The sequence below is a fragment of the Calypte anna genome, chromosome 10 (genome assembly GCF_003957555.1).
Source record: "Calypte anna isolate BGI_N300 chromosome 10, bCalAnn1_v1.p, whole genome shotgun sequence".
Taxonomy (NCBI): domain Eukaryota; kingdom Metazoa; phylum Chordata; class Aves; order Apodiformes; family Trochilidae; genus Calypte; species Calypte anna.
Window position 1 is genome coordinate 2,146,360 of NC_044256.1, and position 16,352 is coordinate 2,162,711.

At 37.9% G+C, this 16,352-nt stretch overlaps 1 protein-coding gene across 1 annotated transcript in view; it reads right to left on the reverse strand.

The window, feature by feature from the left end:
- SCAPER (S-phase cyclin A associated protein in the ER) overlaps window positions 1-16,352 on the reverse strand; it is a 156,287-nt gene that overhangs the window by 114,877 nt on the left and 25,058 nt on the right. Inside the window, exons 6-8 of the mRNA XM_030456965.1 lie at window positions 8,327-8,427; window positions 6,897-7,013; window positions 4,832-4,992 (exon numbers count right to left, since the gene is read on the reverse strand). Coding sequence (XP_030312825.1) covers window positions 4,832-4,992; window positions 6,897-7,013; window positions 8,327-8,427 — 379 coding nt within the window. The remainder of the gene's footprint in view (window positions 1-4,831; window positions 4,993-6,896; window positions 7,014-8,326; window positions 8,428-16,352) is intronic.

Consider the following 16,352-nt stretch of genomic DNA (forward strand, 5'->3'; position numbering starts at 1 on the left):
GGTTGGACTTGATGAGCTCTGAGGTCCCTTCCAACCCAGCCCATTCTGTGATTCTATGACATAAAACCATATGAAAAGATGTACTTTAGCTTTCAAGACAATGTTGCTATTTCATGAAATGGTAAGGTGCAACACAGCAACCACACTCTTGCTTAGAGGCCTTCTGCGAAAGTGCAAGTATCTGCAAGGAACTGACACAAATGAACATCTCAGAATGTGGCTTAATATTATTCCAGAAATGTTTTCTTTGTTTTTTTCCATTTATTTCATTCTGGTAATAACAATACACTAATCAGTGTCACCTTCCAACAAATTTATTTTTCTGCTGTTTCAGGAAACAGCAAAACATTGCTACAATGGAGAATACAAATTGAAGGAGAAAGTGGAAGAGTAGTTAATGTCAGTTTACTCTGATGACTAAATAGCTGCTAAATACAACTTGCTGAGCAACATTTCTGCTATCTAATCTTTGTACATACCTAAAAAGTCTTCAAAGTTACATTTATCTGCCTGAAGTATGAGCTCTTTAGTGTGGTCAGATTTCTAGAGCATCCAGGTGAACCCTTTCTCCATATATATTTTTGGCCAGCACATAACTTCCCATGCATCATGAGAACTCAGACTCATTCCTTCCAGACCTGATGGTACAACTCCTAAGAGTGAAAGGTAACTCCATGTGTCTATTTGCTGAACAGAAGTCCTTCAAAAAAATTCAAGAACTAAGTATGCACACTATTTCCAACAGGGCTTTGAATTAACCTCTTTTTAGGAACATGCACATAAAAGGAAGAGAAAAGCATGGAAAAACTAACACTAAATCACCTGCTTGATAGAGGGAAAAATCTACAATACAACTTGCATAACAGAATTAATTCCCTGTGGATACTTCCAAAGCTTTTACTAGCAAAGATGGTCCTGTAGCTCTGGCATAGAGACTAGAGTTCAAACACTAAAGTTTAATGTAAATATGAATAGGAATAACTCTGAGTCTATTGGTTGTCACAAAAATGTAATTTCAAACACCCAAAAGTGGTCAGAAATTTGTATCTTATGATGAACTGCTAATTACCAACCTAAGTATTGACTTAAAACTTGCATTTCTAGACATGTGACTTTAAATGCAAAATATAAAGTGGTTTAAAAAAAATCTTGGATGCAAGTGTAATGCTCTGCACAGAAACCACCTGCTTTCAGCAGGAACAGGTTACAAGAAGTGAATCATCTTTATGGACTGCCAGTAATATCCATATGGAGCTCTCTCCATAGGGATATGAGTGGACAAAATATGTTTTCTCCCTTTCAAAACATGTATGTTTATTTTAAAGAAATTTAGACAACATAAAAAGGACCTGTCTTGTTAATTGGTATTTGTTGAGATTTGTCAGATTCATAATTATTACTCACATCTCATCCAATTATTTAACAGCACAGAAATGCATCTTTTGTATTAAAAATGTAGTTTGGTGAATTCTTTAAATACCATACAGTTTTTAATGCAATCAGTTTGGTTTATGCTCTCTGACAAGCAGCTGTGTACAGGAATGAACTTTTCCATTTTTGTTCACTTATCTGTTTAGTATTCAGTCACTTCCTGGCATGACTTTAACACACAATTAGTTTTCAAAACTAATACATTCACTGACATTAGATCACACAGCTTCTAATCTGAAGCAAAATTAATACTCAGTGTTGCACTGAAATGGAATTTTATTGAATTTTATTGAAATGGTTTTTGGAGCTGGGGTTGGGCAAAGGGCTGGATTTGCAGAGCAGTGGTGGGCCCTGTCTCCAGATGAGGTAGCTTGTTGTAATACTGTTGTAATACTGTTGTAATACTGTTGTAATATTGTTGTATTCTGTCAGTATACCCTTCTTCTCTTCACTTTTTTCCCTAAAGTCTGGAATTCATTCTGTAGAGCCCAGTAGCCATCTCCACATGCTAAGGATCACACCCTGGGTTTGATTACTCCTCAAGTTTTGTTAATGAATAATTCATTTGACTACCTTGCTCCTTCTCTAGTTTCACTTGGAACTTCCCTGGCCCTGCTTGCTCTTGCATCACAGAGAAGTGAGAAGCCATCTGTTACCTCGAGGCCCTCACAGCCACCAGGGCCTTCCTCTTTCAAAGTCCCTCCATCTGGAAGAACTGTGCCTTACTGGCACCATCAATAAAATACATTTAGGCAAGTGTGTGCAAAACCCTTAAAAGAGTTCTACCTCAGGACACACCTGTCTCTTCTTAAAGATTTACTTGCAAGTAATATGTTACCAAACCCAACTTGACCTTCCCCACTCCTAACTAAACTTCAGCCCCAATTCTTCTGAAAATCTAAATTGTCACTATATGTGAGAGGCTCTTCAGAAAACTAAGATTACCTGGGAATCTGGAAGCAAATCTAGAAACATGAACTCAGACAAAACACAGTCACAGGGCAGAAGACAAGACCCACAACTTCCACCCACTCCCAGTCTTAGAACATGCTATAAACTTCTAACACCTATCTCACCTCTTACCACCATGAACACCAGGGAATGAATTTCTCACCAGGCCATGGCCTCTGTGTGCTAGCTTTACTAAGCAACCTTTTATCTTGCCATAAACTGGTCAGACAGTAAGGCCACACCATGTTTCCTATTGTAGAAAACACTCCAGCATGAAAGACAGAATTCTTACTCTAAAAAATTCATTAAAACATTGAGGTAACTGTGAGTTTAATGAGGGAAATGAGATAAGATGATTAAACCTCATTTAATGAGGCATCCACAAAAAATAATTTAAAGAAGTATCTGGAAAAATAATGTGTTTTCTTTCTCCAAGGGCTTTTGCAGTTAAATTTCAGAAAGCATGAAACAGATACAGTATCATAGCACTCATCCATTTCACAAAACCCTTGTCAGTCTTAATGATAATGCTACTGGAAATCTCTGGAGAAAAAGTGTTCCAGGGCAATCTTGCCACTGTATCTTCCCCAGCTGGGCTTTAGAGAAGCAGGAAGAGGGTGGCAGGAGGAATCCTCCCTCCCACAAGGCTTGGATGTCCCTAACAGCTGTGAGTGCATTAGCTGGTGGACAGGCAGAGCAGATGATACACAAGCCTCAGAGCTGCTTCAATAATTCATGTAAAGAGCCTTTGTGACTCCCTTTGAGTAAACTTCACATACCCTCTTGTGCTCCAATCAGTGAGGTTAATTTGATTTTATCAAAGTGATTCTAGCCTGTGTACAGTGGAAAACATGGTCGAAAAGAGAATTTAATTTGTTAAAAACATTACAATTAAGCCAAGAGAAAATAATTCTTAATTCTGTAATGTTCGATGTTAGTGGTAGGAGATTAATAATAAACAAAACCTCCAGCCTCTAGTTATTTCTTAAAATGAAATGTTTCAAGTCTGAATTGTATGGCACACTTGATTTTAAAAATTACTGAACACTTATAGGGCAGTACTAAAGGATCCAAGTGGTCCTGCTCTTTTTGGAGCTCATCAGCTGCAGATAATGGCCAATGAAACACTGATGCTTCAGTCCTTTAAATGCCTAAAAGTAACATACAGATACCATCTTTTGTCATCCTTTTAGCCTTATAAAATATGCTAGCCCTATGGAAGCTGCAGATCAGTTTTATTCCTTGCATAGCTAACAAAATTTTCCACATGCACAAAACCTCCTACTAAAGATACTTTAACAACAGCACAGAGTGTCTCAGTTTAATGCAAGCAGCAATCAAATAAATAAACCAACAGAAAAGATTTGGGTCTGAATAACTCCGACTACTGGCAAAAACTAAAACTGGAATTAATCTTTCAGTCCCAGTGTTGAAAACTCAGTCAAACTGTTCTCAAACCAGCTCATTGCAGCTATATGCAGCAAGACATGAGGACAGCATCAGTGCATTCCCAACGCATTCAGAGTAGGGCTTTGGTTGTTCTTTCCAAAGCAGAACAATCCACAAGATACAGAACTTACTTGTGTTAAACTGCAGGACACTTAGACAAGGTGGTTTAGTTCCATAATATATCACAAGTGTCCAAACAGCTATACATTACTAGGTTGAACATACAGCTATGTTAAATTTGCACAACTGCTCAGAGTAATTTTTCTTTAAAAAAATAAAACTGAGCATTTCTTGTAAATTGTTTTTAGAATAACCATTTCTACATCCTGCCTGTTCACTTTGCAGAAAGTCATATGAGACTACACATGAATCTCTGAAGACAATCTCAGGGTTCCAGTGTGTGCAAAGCAACTAGTTTTAAAACAAAAAAGCAAAGTTTTTTATTTCTGCAAGTAACCAAACCTTTTGCAGAAATAAAAAGACCCTGGCATCAAGCATTCTCCAAGGAGAATCCACAGAGAAACAATTCGTAACTGAATGTAGCTATTCTTGTCCTCAAAGAAAAAAAAATCAATTGTTAATTCAGTAGAGTTATGATAACATCCTCTCATTGGACACATAAATCTTGAGCTCTTTTACAAATTCCTGGCCATATATTATTCTTTATATTGCTAAAGCATTTCAAATTGCAGTCAGATTATCAGTTTGTGACAAAGGCCTTTCGTTTCCTGGCATGTTATGTACAGAATTTTAACAGAACAAATGCTACTTAATGGAAACACTGTGGAATGTTGCCTGCACATAAAACCACAACTTGGTCCCAGATTTAACTGTTACAATAGTAACCTAAGGTTGCACTAATATCTTATTCTATTATACTTAAACATTGTATTTTGCAAAATTATATTTAATTTTGGTTTGAAAGTAACTCACCACACTCTGAACTAACATTATACCAGACAGTTTGTGAAAATAACTTCAGCTACTTAATGAGACTTGCCATTTTTCCGAGATGACTTCTGCACTGGAGGTGACAGAGAGGTTTGTGCTGTTCCTAGCTCAGGATTGGCAGCTTTAGTTCCTTGATTGGCTTTCACCTTATCAGCCCAACTTACACCAGCAGGAGCCAGGCGTGTTGCAGAAATTGTCACTGCAGGGTTCCTAAATGAAAGGCATAGTTCCTTTTAGTGACTAAAAAAAAAAATAAGAGAATGGTTTGCTAGAAAACTGAATCTCAAATTAATCCTGGAGTTCATATTCAGGCTGAGAGCTAGTTCCAAAATTCTGTAACATCCAGCAGCTGAAGAACCCTGCAGTCATGAGTTCCCACATGAGACATCCACTGATGCTGAATTTTCATACCATGGAAATAAACACAGAGAGTATTGGCAGCCAAATATAAGAGCTTTTCCACTGCACCCAAGAACTGAAGAGACTGCTCACACAAACAAAATACATTTGCAATAAGCCCAAAAAAGTGCAGGTTTAACTGTAAATGTCTGTCACACAAATGTATAAGGCACTCTGTTCCAGCGTTAAGTAAAAGAACACATCTATTTTCTATTATTTGCTTAGCAAAAATAAATTGTAGATCTGGAAGAGCATTCTATTAACTTTCAGACAGATCCACACAACTGCCTAAAATTTGAATTTCTGGATGCACAGAGCTGTATTGCTTTTTTAATGACTTTGTTTTGTTTTTTGTAAAAGGTAATCATTTCCTGCAGAAGCTTTACAGAAAAGAAAAAAAACCTCAACAAGAACTATACAGTTTTATTTAAGTGAATGCAAGCAAACATTTTAAATTTGGGAAATCGTAACATGCATTCCAGAAGCACATGTTGAAAAAATGTCCAATTCTCTTTGGTAACAAAAGTAATTTTATCTGCAATCATACAACTGATTTCTCTTCCAAGCTTTACAACACTGATTAAAGCAGCCCAACAATTCCAGCTGCCTCATTAGCTGAAACAAACCAAGGATAAAAAAAAAATGGGGATCTTGCAAGTTTCAAACAAATGTGTAGAAAACCCTCCATGTAAGTGGACTGCTCACTTAAATGTTAGGCCCAATGAGATGCCAGTTTGTCATTATCTAGTACTTTTATCAGGTTTGTAAACAAAACACTCTATCAGGAATCCTTCCAAAAATTATAAAAAACCTGGCTGGTTGGTTAATTGTTTTTTAATAATCCCCACTGATCCTACAGGGATGCAAAACCACTTCCATGTGAGAAAAACAGAAGACACCAAGCCTCATACCCTGTCTCTGACAGCTCCATGCACCAAAGAGCATCAGAACAGGCCAGTGCAGAACAAGCTTTGCTTTGGCACTCTTCAGATTGCAGCAGTTTACACTGTAAAGTTGTGATTTATGAAACACATCTTTGTGTTTACAGATGGACTTCAACCTCTGTTCTCTACAAACACCTGAAAGGAGGCTGTAGTGAGGTGGTTGTTGGCCTCTTCTCCCCAGGGACTGGCAATGGAACAAGAGGAAGTGATTTCAAGTTGCACCAGGGGAGGTTCAGATTTGGTATTAGGAAAAATTTCTTCAGCCAAGAGTGGCGAAGCACTGGAACTGGGTGGCCAGGGAGATGCTGTCCCAGGGATATCCAAAAAACAGGCAGATGTGGTGCTTCAGGAGATGACTTAGCAGTTGTGGTGGTGCAGGACTGACAGTCGGACTCAATGATCTTGAAAGTCCTTTCCAACCATGATGATTCTATGATATTAATTTCTGAAGTACTTTATGATTTTGGCATCCAAAGCATTGCATAGTAACAAATTCTACATACTTAGTCTTAATTAATTAAATAAGCAAAACATTAAGTCCTTGATAGGATTTTCTTTTACAGACCTTGTGCTTTGGTTTCATGAATGCAAATAATTGCATATATATACCCTAATAAACAGCAAACCAGTATGTTGGCACTACTATATTGATATTACCATAATATACTGATATTACTACTGATATTACTATAGAAAAATATATTATTCATGAGCTCTGCTTCAAATAAATTCTTGGTTTGGTTTTAATAAACTTAGGATGTGGTTTCATACCCAAAATTTAAAGTTCTTCGAGCATTTGATGTCACACTAATTCTATCAGTTGATGGGCTCGGGATCACGTGGCGTCCAGGAGACATTTTCTTGACTTCCCAGGCTAATGAAGTCGGCCTGCAAGTTCCAGAAAGAAAACTTGAAAATGAAATTGACTGTAACTATTTCTCTACCACCTTAAAGGAAAGCCAACACCAACAAATGCTATAAAGTATTCATGAACACTGCTGAATCTAATAATGCAGCTTAGAATCTCCAAGCAGTATAAACCAGACCCATATCAGAACTGATGCACACTCTCAAGACTACAATGCTTATTTTAAATGTCACTGTGGGATCATATCAACCAGTTAAAAGGAAAGGATCAGGGTAGCACTGGAAACATTCTCTAAAACCAGTGACAGCAACAATGCAGATGAAAGGCCACAACCATTTCAGGTGCCTGAGGTCTTCCCAGCCTGTGTAAAGGGGCATTCAATACAGTTTAAATACTGTTTTGGTTAATACAGGTATCAAGTATCTCCAGCACATAAAGAACTCCAGAACAAAATGTATCACCACCCACTCCTTCTTCTATACTACTGACACACCAAACTTTGACAGCAGGAACATTTACTGATAAATGTGCAAAGATAATTAACAGGTTGACCTAAGCTCACTGCCACTAACATAAAACATTCTCATCCAAGCAGACACAGCTGGAGATGGAAGTCAGGGCAGAGTTTCACTATGCTTCTCATTGAAGTTGATACTATTTTCTTTTATATATTTAACTCTTGGTCCTGAAGCTATCTGATTACATAAACATTATAACTAGCAATTACAAACAAAATCAAACTTGTAGAACCCACTGCTAATGAAGATGGATTCAGAAAGCATTTACATGTATTATTTTTATCTGGTTCCAGTGCTATTGGCAGGATCAACAATCCTATAATCAACTAATAAAGCCATGTTGTCACCTTTGGTCTGCTTTTTGTCCCTGCCAAGGCAGATGAGTGCCTGAGCTCCCTGCTTAACAAAGGGAAAGGGAAGAACTGGTGTGTCACTCCACACACACTGCAGGGCTTCCATCTCCTACAAGCACAAATTCAAAACCTTTCTCCTCATTTACCTCTGAAGCTAAAACTCAGGCACCAAGGCACAAATTTAATAGTATGCACAATTTATAATGATGTTATCAGTTTTACCTTTCTGATACTACACTTCTAAACCCCTTACCATTTTCAGCAGAGCTCTTCCCTGATAATTCCACCAAGGAAGGTAAAAATCCCCATCTGTGAACCCACACCAGTTCTGTCCAGAATGACTATTACCTACTTGATGCCTCAGAGCAGATGCTGCTTTATTTGCTGAATCTCTTCTATAAAATTACTTTTACCACAGGAAACTATTCACATTTAGATTTTGAAAAATAAAAATCCAATTACCTGCTTTGAGCATCAGCTTTTTCTAGCTTCTCCTGTAGCTGTATCCAGTCAATCAATGCTTTGAAGTCCCTTACATAGTTATCAAGCATCATCAGGACTTCCTGAAAAGCAATCGTTATATCAACCTCTGTTCTTAAAAAGCAATCCCCTGAAAAAGCCCCACTAAAGGAATGGAAAACAAAGTAGGAAATTTACCAGCCTGTAGCTCTCTGATAAAAAATAAAACAAAGACCATGAGAAAAAAAAGAAATCCACTGAACAGTCTTTATGAACAAACATTAAAACATGTATCCAATCTGAGAGCATTACTGTCTAAGGACAAAATAGCAAAATTTGGCAAGGAAATACATGTAAGTATCACCATTTCAGGAGTTTTTGGTGACAGTTATCTTTTAAAATGTGGTGGATATAACTGATCAAATAAGCAAAACTGTAAAACCTGACAGACCTGTGGGAGACTAAAAATGTCACAGTCAATCTATTTGTGAAGTAAAAAATACACAAAATGACACTAAGGCAACTGCATCAGAAGGAGGGAATTCCTCCTGGAAAATCTGGGATCCCTGCACTATTAAAAAACCAGTTTTTATACCTCTGAAGTTCAGTAAAATGTATCCTCTTCTACAGACTTTCAAGTGGGCAGAGCTTGCCTGCTTGCACTTCTCCAGATAAATGACACCTAGGAGTGCCAGCACTGTTGTATTAATAAAGCAGTTTTTGATCAAAAAGATTCTCATAGTGATATTTTGAGTGACAGACAAAGTGACAGACTGCTGCTCAAGGAGGTGCTGAGGCTTCTCACATAAACAATGAGAAGGGTTGCACCAGATGATCCTTGAGGTCCCTCCCTTCCAAGCTGGCATTCTGTGATTCTCCTTTTATAGAATCATTGTGTTTGGCATAAAGTTACTGAGAAATAAACAAGATACTCTGCAAGATTCAAAGTTTGTCACCTCTGATTAGGGCACTTAAACAAATGAAAAAATGTCACTAATTGCACGCTTGTCTACAGAGTAATTACAGGTCCAGACCTTAGAACTCTAATACCCAGATTTTAATTCTTGACCATTAAAAACCAATTATTTTTTTGCAATTTAAATTAAATTACTTTAGAACTATAAGGAGTTGCTGAAGAACTTGCTTATGTGAATTAAGCATTGAAAGCTGTATTGATGAACATATTTTATGGCTTGAAAGCCTATGCATTATCATAAAATAACACAATTGGGAGGGGTCTTAAGAGCCATCCAGTCCATCCCATAAATTCTGGCTAGGATTAAACATAACTCTGTCAGAAATTATGTGCATGTGCTGGAGTTCTATTTAAAATATTGCAAAGTCTGGATTAAGAAGTTAGAATCTTGTAGATTATGTGTTGTTCTCTAACAAAATTCACTGTTCTGAAAAGACATAAAATTGATTTTACTTCACACTATTATCAGGAGAACATTAACAGATAAAATGCCAAGTGGCTGAATAGTAGGTAACTAAAATACTTGTTTCTGATAGAAATATCCTTAACTTTCAGAAATTATTCACTTTACTTACTGATTTCCACTTTGGTCAAATGTAAAAGTGGAACAGCCATAGTAAAGTCAGATTACATACAGAAACAATAAAAAATTAAAAGGTAAGGTGGGATTCTGCAGTCTTCACCCTGACACACTATCATTTTTTCACAGCAAAGCAGAGCAAAAGACCATAGGATTAAACTACCAGCTGTCAGTTCCCTGAGCAAACTGTGACTAGTTGAGAAAGGAACAATTCTTTGCCATCCAAGAAGCTAGGAAATCACTTCTACTTCACATATAAACTCAACAATCATTAGCTGAATGTGACAAACCCCACACAGAACATCACAGCCAACAGGCACCTTCTCAGCAGAGCTAACTCTCACCCAACAAAGCACATAAATTAATGTATTTCTAAGGGAGACAGCTCAAGATGAGGTCAATCAGAAATAAAAGCTTTTTTCATCTACTCTTTCAAAGGCAAGAAAAATGTACACCATACTCTGTGATGACAACATACTGAAAAGAATAAAAATCCAAAAATGAAGGTTTAATTGTAAGAAAACTTCCATCAGCTTCACACGTAGAGTTTAAAACAGAGACACAATTTCAGAGTATAAGGGAAAACACTAATGACAAAACATTTCTGTCTTGTAAATTCCCTACTGTGTAAAAATCATCCCCACTGGTATAGAGGGAAATTTTCTGGTCAAGCAAATATTACTTGGATACATTTTGGGAACAATTACAAGTGAAAACATATTGGCTACTAAGTGTATTACTACAAATTTTAACTTTTTAAAAGCTTTTTAAACTTTTTTAAAGTTTAAAAAAAAAAAGTTTTAAAAAAAAGCTTTTTATTTTAGAAGTTTTTAAACTTTTAACTTTTTAAAAATACCCTATTGCAGTACAGCTTAATGCACACCCATTTTTGTAACATCCCATCCAATTAATCTTTACTTTTTCATAAAAAAGGACCTCTACTGTATGCAAAATACTTATTTCGTGTAAGATTATATGGTTGATTATTAATTCTGTTTAACACAAATGTGGGTTTCTAATTCAGCTTTAGTTTTCACATAAGTATCCTTTCAACTAGTACTTATGACAGATCCAGAGCACATGCTGGTTGTTAGATGGAAAAAGTCATAAGAAAGTCAAACACAAGGGAAATCAGACAGAATACCACTGCTGATGTAGAAGTTGCTCTTTGTTTTGACATACTCCACAAGAAAGCTAACAAACATCTTTCTTACAAGGCAGTTGGTTTACAGCACCAGAATGATTTATAAGTCAAGCCTGCTACATGAAATGAACAAGTCAAGTATTTTAGCCAGTTCTTTTTTTCAGTTTGACTTAATAAAATTTCAGCTTTCTAATTCAATTCATGTCCATTTAGGTCAGCCCACACTAAGTTGTGCTGACTGTTACTAACAATAAGAGCACAGAAGGCAAAATTTAATTCTGGAGCATTTACTTTTCAAGTCTGTCTCTAAGATATTCTCCACCAAAAAAAAAAAAAAAAAGTCTGAATATGAGCTATACTTCTGAAGTAAGTTGGCAGAGGAAAAAATGCAATTATTAACCTATTTTAAGGAATGTTTAGCTCCACATTATCAGAAATGATCAGAGCAGAACCATGCAGCTGTAACTCGAGTCGTGTTTTCGGAACAAGGGAACACAAACAAGACAAGCAGCTGGAGCTGCCCCATGGTCACTGATGCACATCTTGCTCCCTAAAGCCATGAGGGCCATTTTGTCAAGCAGGAGGAAGCAGAACAAAAGTGGCTCAGAAAGCGCCGCTACGGGCATCCAGATAACTCCATAGAGATGCAGAGCTAAAATTACCAATTAGTTTACCAATTGGCTGCAACGGATTCGATTGGTTTGTAATGAATTCTGGTTGCTGGCAGAGGGAGCAGGAGGCTCGGCGCCATCCCTTTGTCCTGCTGACACACAATCCTGGCGGGCAGGGCTCCGGGGGCTCCGACATCGATACCGCTCTCCAGCTCACCTAGGGGACCAAGGGTAGCAGATATACCCTCTGGTGCTGAAGCAGTGGAAACTTGTACCACTTGAGAAGGTGCTGACAAAAAGGCACCTTTATGGGGTAGGCTACAGCTGCGCTAAGAGTCAAAACAATTTTAAATCCCATTATTTTTCAAGGTCGTCCCCATCCCATACGATTTTTAAAGGGTCGGTTCAAACTAAGAGAGAAAGCTCTATGGTTAGAAAACCTCTACAACTAAACCCACTCACAATAGAGCTCCTGTTTCTTCCTCCCTTCTGTCATTCTGATCAATAATCCCCCACATCAAAAGGTTGTTCTTCTGCTTTCCCTTCTTTTCTACAGCTCTCAGTCATTACTTTGGCTTCTAAGTATTCATCTTGAATTTGTACTTCTAGACTCTCCCATCAGTGATCCCTAAGGCTCTCTGATATACAGACCAGCTACTGTCATTCTGATCAATAATCCCCCACATCAAAAGGTTGTTCTTCTGCTTTCCCTTCTTTTCTACAGCTCTCAGTCATTACTTTGGTTTCTAAGTATTCCTCTTGAATTTGTACTTCTAGACTCTCCCATCAGGTGATCCCTAAGGCTCTCTGATATACAGACCAGCTACATCAGAATGATCCTACATTCCCAAATTAGAACTATCTTGGCATGGGTCCTGGATAGGGCTATTACAATCCTTAAGGAAACAGCAGCTCACTTGTTTGGGAATGCTCTAACAGCTTTGCAACATCATCTTCTCCACCTACTCTCCCATCTCAAAGAAGAGGAAGACAGGGAAGCACGAAGACTGCTGGATTTTAAGGTTACTAAAATTCAAAATGGTATAATCCATGGAAGAGGCATTAACTCAGTCACCACATCTGTACTTCAGCTTATCCTCAAGGACAGAAAATGTGTGCTTTATTTTACAAACTATGCATGCTTTATATTGGCTCATTATCTATACCAAATATTGTAGACTATGTTTATTAGACCAAAGTAAAAGCCATTTTCTTACACTGGAGTGCATTTTTAGTAGGAAACTTAAGTTCCTTCTTTTTTTCTTTAAATCTGGGTTTTTAAGGTTAGCAGGGTGCTTCAGTAATTTCACACAGAAGTTGCCTAAAAAAATTCCTTGTAGCCTTTTTAACACAGATGAATTAGAAACACTTAGAGCCAGCTCTGGGGCTGGGTTAAACAAAGCTGACTGCCAACATGGTCCTTACAGCTTTGGGAGGGGATGAAAGGAAGCAGCTCCTCCAGCCAGAAGACTCATTATACTTCAGTATGTGGCAGATAATAGAAAAAGACTCTGAAACAGATGCATAGTGAAGAAAAAAGAATAATTTTCCAGTAACCACACCTCTCCTGATTGGTGTGCCTCTTTAAAAGCTCTCATGCCAGCCCTGCAAAAGCCACTGAGCAGCAAACCCAGGGAAGTAAAAGGTGCAGGGACACATGGGCTCCTAAAGCCAAATAAGAAATGCACTGTATCTGGCCTCAGCTTGCTCCTCACTGATCCACAGAAAACACAAGAGTCATAATCCTCTGTCTGCCAAGGATGTGCTCCTGAGAACTGACTCTGCTACCAAAGGAGATTTGCTCTGTAAGAATGACCACAGCAGTCAGGAGGCACATGCCAGGACTTATATGGCAGAATTTATCTACACACAAAAAATGTAAATATATAACTAACACAAAGGATGGACAGGCAGGAATAGGATTATTCAGACTGCCAACTACAAGTGATGCCAGATTTCAGTATCCAGCTTTTCAGAAGAGATTATCTTTCTGAAAGACCTCATCCATTTCCATCTGAGAGGCTGAGTGCCCCATCATTACTCCATTTTCCTGTCCTTCACTGAACCTGAATGATTTTGATTCACCTGTGGAAGATGACAACAAGGAAAATGTCCAAGAAGTGGTGGGAGAAATGCTCACAAAAGAGATTTTCACTTGGCACTGACTGCCTCAGTCCAGCCACAGGGTATTTATTTAGAAAGCAACATAAACTTGCTCTTCCTAAATAACTCTAAATTAAAAAATTAACTCTAAATTAAAAAACAGAAGACACCTATTTTTTTATAACTGAGTGGTAAGTGGCAGCCTAGCATACTTCTGAGACATTAAAACTGCAGAATTAGATCTTCTGAACAATTTGAACATATATTCTGTAAAACCCAGTTATGTGAAAAACCTGTCTTGTGAGAAACATACAAGCATAATTATACAAGTTCTAATATCTAAGTCTCTCATGCAGCCTTTTCAGGAAAACTCATACCCTGGTTTTACTGAATAAAAAGAAAATAAATTCAGCCATACAGAGCAGAATTCACTCCATGCTGAAATTCTCCTTTTAACTGGAAATGCTGTTGCAGTTGAAAGAATGAAGACATGGATATAACAAGGTATTAATGCTCAAACTGGTTATGAAATCAAAAGAAATACACCTAATAGAGGGACTCTAGTGGGGAAACAATTACCAATTAAAAGAACTGAGGTGTAGAAAGCAAAAGATAATGAATAAACAGTGATTAAAACCACAGATCTGTAGATTAAGTTGTTTGTGGGGTTTTTTTCAGTCCTTTGCAAAGCCAAGTTGTTTTTTTTTCACCTAGCAGAGTCCAGGATAGTAGAACAAGAATAAAGTTCCTAAATAGAATGCTTAGAAGACTGTGTTGAGGAAACAAATTACTTCATAATCCTTCTCAGGATCTTTTTTTTTTGGGTTTGTAGCACTATAAGATATGAAAATCACATATTAAAAATTCTCTCTCCCAAAGAACCTTAAGTATCAAATAGTGATTCTGTATTTTTCCCTTCCTGGAACCAGTCACTTTTCATACCTGCAAAACTGAAAAATCTGGAGGTGTTATGGCATGAGGGGGTCCAGGCTAATTTTATTATATTACTACAAGGACCTAGATAGAGAGTGATAAGGACCCTGAGGGATCCTGGGGACAGAACAGGGAGGAGCTGGGATTCCATTCCATTTCCTGCCATACTCTATAAAATCTAGGAGGGCAGCAAAGTCCACCCTGCCCTGATCCCTTCTTACTTGCTGCTTTACTGTGCTCAGAGGTCTTGGAGAGACAGTCCTGCTCTGTGTCATCCTTTCTCCAGATGCTCTGCAGGATCTGAGTCCACTGGGTGCTGGGAGGACTCAAGTAGCTGTGCTGCAAGGGACCTCTGGACACTTCTAGCAGCACCCACTGAGATTGTGGTTTGTATATATTTGGGTATTTGTTCCTCATCTCATGTCTTACAATTCCTAGCCTGTTCCAGCAAAACTCTCCTAGTTTTACCTTCCAACCTTTAAGTCTCTCTTCCTTATTCCCCTTGGGAAGGTGGAGGGCAGCAGCAGAGAGCAATTCTGTTTGATGGTTCTGGTTTCCCTTGACCACTGAACTGACATGGGGGAGGCAAAATAATCAAAACTCACCCTCCAAAAAACAGTAAAAGGGACTGAGCTGAACAGGCTTTCATCAGTGAAAGTAGGATGAAGAATTGCTTGCATCAACTTGATCACTATGCTGAATTACTGTAGACTTCCTTTTCACTGAAGTTAGGAAAATCCTGGTTTTTCTACCTTCAACTCCAACACTTTTAGAAACAGTTTCATTTTCTTGGCTGACTTAAAAGGCAGTAATCAGCCTGGATGGCAGTGGGTCTCAGTCTGCATGCACAGACTGGAATCCTTGAAATTAGCATAGCCAGAAAAGCAGCCCTCTTAAGGCACCCTCAGCTCTCAAACTCACCAGTATCACCCTGACTGAATGCCTTGACCAGCTCTTTCACCCAGTTCTACCCCAAAATGACATCAGGCACCATGTGAGGTCTTTCAAGAGCAAGGCTTTACCCAAGTCTTCAGAGTCTCTTATGCTATGAGAATCAGAAAACCAGAACTTCATTGCTGAATATTCTATTTTAAAAGAGGCAGTAAGAATTCCAAGCAAAATGAAACTGTTTTCACTGAACTGTTCTCAAGGTAGACTGATTTAAGAATGTATCTGTAAGCACTAGAAACAAAGGGAGAAACTACCCTTGCCAAAGCCTTATAGAAATGGATCAATATGTAAAGACAGGGGAAAGTTTGCACTGGCATTATTAAATGCTAAATAGCAACTTCAGAAGAATATAGAAGAATATTTTCACATGGTAAAGTTCAGATTTTTTTTTAAAGGAATAAACAAAACCAGTTGAAGCCATTAATTCATGGGTAGGAGGGAAAAAAACGGCCAATAATTAAATTTAAAGTACTTTGAGATTCTTCTAGCTCCAGCAGCTGGATTCAGTTGCTCCAACTCTGTCAAGAACAGTTTTACACAAATGTGTGGTATGATTTTTAAAATTTTTATATATATATACACACATCACACACATATATATATATATATAAACTCTGTTGCTGAGATGCCTGAAGACCATAAAACAACAGCAGCAGCAGAAGCATTTCTCTCCTGCATAAACCAGAAATGTATTGGTCAAATTTGGCTCCAGAACCTGCTTTCCTTCACCC